This window comes from Lactuca serriola, chromosome 4, assembly GCF_051521515.1.
Source record: "Lactuca serriola cultivar US96UC23 chromosome 4, Lser_US96UC23_V15, whole genome shotgun sequence".
Lineage (NCBI taxonomy): Eukaryota > Viridiplantae > Streptophyta > Magnoliopsida > Asterales > Asteraceae > Lactuca > Lactuca serriola.
Window position 1 is genome coordinate 150,964,848 of NC_136411.1, and position 6,014 is coordinate 150,970,861.

General features: G+C 29.5%; 1 protein-coding gene across 1 annotated transcript; it reads right to left on the reverse strand.

The window, feature by feature from the left end:
• Positions 1-1,497: 1,497 nt before the first annotated feature.
• LOC145102747 (uncharacterized) lies at positions 1,498-3,550 on the reverse strand. Its single transcript, XM_079040214.1, has 7 exons — positions 3,359-3,550; positions 3,157-3,262; positions 2,947-3,071; positions 2,701-2,797; positions 2,362-2,471; positions 2,197-2,271; positions 1,498-1,795 (listed from the first exon to the last, which is right to left on the reverse strand). The coding sequence occupies exons 2-7, from the start codon at positions 3,224-3,226 to the stop codon at positions 1,745-1,747; spliced, it is 528 nt and encodes a 175-aa protein (XP_078896340.1). The 5' UTR covers positions 3,227-3,262; positions 3,359-3,550; the 3' UTR covers positions 1,498-1,744.
• Positions 3,551-6,014: the final 2,464 nt, after the last annotated feature.

A 6,014-nucleotide genomic window follows, 5' to 3' on the forward strand; every position in this document is an offset into this window, starting at 1 on the left:
TTTGCAACCCTCCATTTCCGGGTTAACTAGTGTTAAAACTGACTACTTTCTCAAATGGCTTTTCATTTACCTACATGGTATGCATATAACATGCTAAACTGACAATTAGAAACCAGCTTAGGAAGCAAGATGTTATTTTATAGATTACGTATATACCCTAATAAATGAAAATAATTTTACCACATGTCATTCTCTCATATATTATATCACATTAGGTGTGAGATCCATGTATTACATGAGTTTATTTTAAAAAAATTAAATATGAAAATTTTAACAATTTGAAAAGTTTGAATTTATATAAAAAATGAAAAAAAAATTGAATTATTAAAATTAATGAGGCTTTAATGTATCGAATACATTACATATATAAACATTTCTAATAAATACCTTACATATTAAATGTGGAATTTTCAATAAAATGAAAAATACAATAAAATGACAAGTGGAAAATAGAAAATTTAAAATTTCTAGAAAATGTTATGTGTCCAAATGAAAGATAAGAAGACATGTGACAAAAAAAACTTTCATTTATTAGAATAGATGTCATTTTGTCATAATTTTGAGATATTTAGTTTCCACTTGTCATTTACTTCATTTTTTAATTTTGAATATATCATTAATTTAGTTTCCATGAACTAAACATACCATAATGATTATATAAATTTCAAATTTTAAGTTTCAAATTTCAAATTTTAATTTTCAAACTTCAATTTCAATTTTAAATAAATTTACAATTTAAACCTTTGTATTTAACATTTTGTTATAATTAACACTTTTAGTACATAGGTCTGACAACAACTAAACGCATAATTTGAATTTATTTATTTTTTGCATACTTTTATTTTTTTATTTTATTTTTCTCTAAAATTTTACTTATTTTAAATCTTACATTCAAAGAAACTTCCCGATTAATCAATCGTATTTAACATTTTATTTAAATCAACCCATATAATATATATATCTCACAACTAGTAATGTCATATAGATAAATAAAAATTCATGTTAGTTTTAACATGGGATCAAGGTGATCACATGCAGTGAAAAAAAAACGAACAATTTTCATTTACTGAAAAAGAAAATATAGTGGTTAAACCATAAAAAGGTCAAAATAGAGTTTTATATATATTGCCCAATTTAATGACAAATAATGAATAAGGTAAAGTTAAAACCAATGCATAGTTGATACGTACACGAATGAAACTTTACATGAAAGTTATTTCATTCGCACAAACCAACAAAAATATTTATGGAATATAATAATTTATTTCATTATATTTTTTATTCTACTAATTGTCCATTTCATTTTTCTGTCATTTCACTCCATTCAACCAAACAAACTCTAATCGTTTAACAGATTAGAGTCCATCTTTGTCACGCTTATTATATAAAACAGGGTAAATGGTACACATGGCATGTTGTTAGATATGTTCATTTCATTGGCAACTCAACAACTCTAAAAGCAAAGAAGCAAAGTTATAAGTTTTGATCATCAAGAGAAACAGAGAAACTCACATGATCAATATAGGTAGACCATAACAACATCCAATTTAGTTATATCACCAATTTACATATAAACCCCCTAAAGGTTCATAAATTATACAAATGCCCAATAAATTATTTATGCACATAGCTTTCCTTATTCACAACTGTCACTACATTTGTGCCACTGAAAACAGTTGTTGAGGTGCGTGTTCTTGCATAAATAGGATGTCAAAATGGTCATTTTGCTGTTTTCAAATTCAGCCTAGTCAACCGGGACCTCAACCTCCATCTTCAATCCAGGATGGTCAAGAATCTGAAGCAACAAACCAAGAGAACCGTATGAGTGAGAATAAAACTAAATGACCATTTTACCCTTCTGTTTATAAGTAGACCAGAGTAAACAATGACTATGAAGTGTTGTTTGAATGAGGATAAATGGTCATTTTACCATTCTTTCTATAAGTAGTGCTGAACGAAAAGCGACTAAGAACTGTCTGAACGAGAATAAATGACAATTATACCCTTCTGTCTAAAAGTAATGTTGAATAAAAAACGACTATGAAATGTCTGAACGAGGAAAAATGACCATTTTACCCTTCTGTCTAGAAGTAGTGCAGACTAAGAAATGAGTATTGATGTGTCTGAACGAGACTAAAGAAAAGACTGTTTTTTCATAAAGAAGAGAAGGGTGAGGGGTAAAACCGTAAAACAGACCTTAACAAAGTCATCCACCAGCAGAGAAGAATCTTTACTGTAGCCAGCTTCCTGCATGACTTTGATCAAAACTTCCTGAAAAAATTAAGATGAAATTATGAAAGCTTGTTGCATGGTGAGAATATTTCTTTTAAAAAAAATAGTAAAATGGAATATAAATTATGCCTCTCTTTGCTTATCTGACATGAAAGAGCCACTCAAATCCCGCAAAACCTCCATTATGTCATTGAAAGTCACCTTACCATTATAATCTGAGTCGTATACTTTGAAGATAACTGTAAGATTATGTGTTTACAAGTGTTAGATCATATCAAAAGGTTCCCCTAAAAACTTCAAGTAACAGAAAATTATACAGATTTTAGTTTCTTTAACCATTAAAAAGATGATACTAGATCATATGGGAAATTAAATTTAAAAACGAAGAACTTAACCAGATTGTTTCTTAGTTTCAATCAATCTAAGAATTACAAGATCCCTAAATATATGATTGTGATTAAAGCTTACGTTCAATCTTCTGAAGCATGCTTGCTTTAGGATTAAAAGCTGACAAGAATATCACAAAGTCCTTAAAGTTCAAACCATCCACCATCTTAAGCAATCTCTGTAAAGAACCAAAAAGCAAAAGGCAGGCATATCGTCAAACACCTTGTAGGCATCCCAATAGATCATAATATTGAAACGGAGTTATAAAGCCGAAGAATTATAATAATAAAAAAAAAATCTAAAAATGAAAAAAGAAAAGAATTTTACCTGAGACAGAGGATTCACTGCAAACTCTGGTACTGATAAAAACTCATCGGCAGAAATAAAACCCTTGGCAGTGCGATCAAGTTGGCAAAATCTCTGATACAAAGAAACTATCTCTTGCTGGGAAACTGAATTCAAACAAGTATACAGTGAGTTGAGATTAAAATCAACAAGTGTGTGCGTGGCTGCAATCTGCATTCAAGATTTACTTACATAGATGATTACAGTGTTCTTGAACGTCTTCAATATCATATTGAGTTAGAGTAGAAGATGCACTACCCATTTGTCTTCAATCTCCAAAGTAAAGTATCAATCGTTTCTAGTGAAATTAACAAAAACCCACTAATAGGTTGGTTAAATTGATAAAGTTGATTGATTTATAAGACAGATCGAAGAGAAAAAGTAGGAAAGAGACCTGGAATTCCGAGGAAATTGAGATGATGCCTTTAACAGTGATGAAGATAGGAATACGATAGAATTATGGAAGAAAGATGGGGGTATTAAACGATGGGATTGTCGTTGTCTTAATCGAAGTTTGTTTGGTTTTTGAGATGACGGGAAAACTGATGTAATATCCCGTCCCTAGTTCCCTATAAATCTTAGCTTCTTTATCTTTTGCTATTTGGGCTGTTTTGCATTTAATATGGGGAAAAGTATAAAAATATCATGCATCTTATCATTTTCATTTATTCGTTTTTTACATTACTTTTTTTTTTGAATACTTGCTTCTATGGCGAGTAAAATTAGGGTTAATCACGAAAATTACAGATTTATATATGACAATCTAATCCAAAAAAAGAAAAAAATTCAAGATATATTTTTTTTTAATTTGACAATCTAATCCAAAAAATATTATTTCGGACCCAAGATATGGTATTAGGCCGTTGGGTGGTTCCCTTTATTCGTACAAGTTATGAAATAAAGTAACCACAATATCCTAAAACGATATTTTGACTTCTTTTTAGGATTTTATTTGGGACGAGCTATGGAATCTCGCTAGCGTGAGATTAGGTGCCCCAAGCTATTCACAAGTTTTTAGTGTGAACGTTTTGAAGTTAAATATTCATAAAAATAGGTTTTTATATGTGTTTTGTAGTAGTTAGATTATACTTGTTGTGAAAATCTTCACAAAAGTTCTAAAATTTTAGTCCAATTTATGAAAAAATCTCAAAATAAATTTTATTTATAGAAAAACACAGAATACCTGTTAAAACTTCGAAAAAATCGTTTTCGGTCGGGCAGATTTTGTCGGTATTCTGTTCTTTTTCGTTAGTTTGCTCAAAATTTTGGGACTTTTCCAAAAATTACATAATAACCAAAATATCGGGACTTTTTTGAAAATTACCATGAAATTAATAAATATTATTATTAACAAATCATTTATAAATTACATAATAACCAAAATATTTGTGGTCTAAGTACTCCTCTATTGTTTCCTGACCACTCAAACTCTCTACGTTCTTCTTATGCATTGTTGTGGGTATGGATATGATGAAAATTTCTATACGTATAAACATACCAGTAGTTTGTTTTTTCAGAGGATTTTCTTTAGGTTGTGCCACAGGCAACTCCCCTTCTTCCTTCTTATCTTCGTTCTTTCCATCTGATTTCTTTCCTTTAGATTTCTTTCCTCTAAGGCATGGCAAACAATTCATTCTTTATGCTATAATATATAGGTCTATTAATCTTTTTTCAAAAATAGAAAACACACAAAGAATAAATAACTTCGCCCGAGGGAAAAAGAAAAAGAAAAAGAGTATGTTTTAGATATATATGTTCTTCAATTAAAGCGTTTTATCAATTCCCGTGTAGCTCCCTGGATTCATAATTTGTGTTGCATGAAGTCTTACAGGGAGATAGAGATTGAAGATTGTCAAAGAAAAATGTAAAATTAGTTAGCATTCCTCTAATGTTGGTGTTCTTCTTATGTTGTTTAACATAACTGTCAACCAACATTCATACCTTACATGTTAACAACCATCGGCTAACACACATCTATAAAATGTGAAAAGTGAACCGTGAATGATAATTTATATGGAAACAAGTGAAGGGTGATTATCTATTTAAATTGTCATTCAAAGTTTACTTTTCACTTTCGATAGATGTGTGTAATTGTATGGTTGTTATCGGGTAATGTTTGGAGGTTAGGTGATAGTTAGGTTAAAGAACATAATGAAAGATATATATGTTCGTGTAATGATATTTTCTAATAACACATGATCATATAGCATCATGCCTAATAGTAAGTAGACACTTATTGATCAATTGTGTATTAATAAATATTATCAACTCTTGTATTGGTCACGCCTAATAGAGTACTTCTCACTATGACACTCACAACGATACATATGAAGAACATAGAGACTTTGAAGTAGTCAACAAACAATTGAGAAGTACATAGTCGACCATTCTATTCCTAGAAATTGGCAACAAATGTATTTCGTTTGTTTATAATAAAAAATATTTTTTATGTTTATAAATGATTTGTTAATAATAATATTCATTAATTCCATAGTAATTTTCAAAAAAGTCTCAATATTTTGGTTATCGGGTAATTTTCAGAAAAGTCCTAATATTTTGAGCAAACTAACGAAAAAGGACAAAATACCGGCTAAATCTACGAAACCGACCAAAAAGGGTTTTTTCGAAGTTTTAGCCGGTATTCTGTGCTTTTCTGTAAACAAAATTTAGTTTGGGACTTTTTCATAAAATGGACTAAAATTTTAAGATTTTTCTGGAGATTTCCCTACTTGTTGTATTTACTTTTATGATTTTTGTAAAAAACCAATAACTGAAATGAAAATCCAACTCTAAAATGCAATGAAGATTTTTTAATTTTATTGATTTCCGAATGTGTTTTGTAATAGTTAGGTTATACTAGTCATATTTACTTTTGTAGTCAGGTATTATTTTGTAGTAGTGTTTTTCATATTCTGAAATGTGTCGAAATAATTCAGAATTCAAAGAACTATTCCAAATCAGGAAGTTGTACTTGTTCTCTAACTTCCTCTAGAAGAAGGCTATGATGGTGTAACCGATGATTTGGCATGGAAGTTGTTAGAAAAGTAACT

What these genes read in the sequence shown, in the direction of transcription:
- LOC145102747 (XM_079040214.1), bottom strand. Translation starts at nt 3,226, where the DNA reads ATGGGTAGTGCATCTTCTACTCTAACTCAATATGATATTGAAGACGTT. An exon ending in CAGTGAATCCTCTGTCTCAG is followed by an intron (nt 2,798 to 2,946) that starts GTAAAATTCTTT and finishes GGTTCTTTACAG; the next exon opens with AGATTGCTTAAGATGGTGGA. An exon ending in CATGCTTCAGAAGATTGAAC is followed by an intron (nt 2,472 to 2,700) that starts GTAAGCTTTAAT and finishes ATAATCTTACAG; the next exon opens with TTATCTTCAAAGTATACGAC.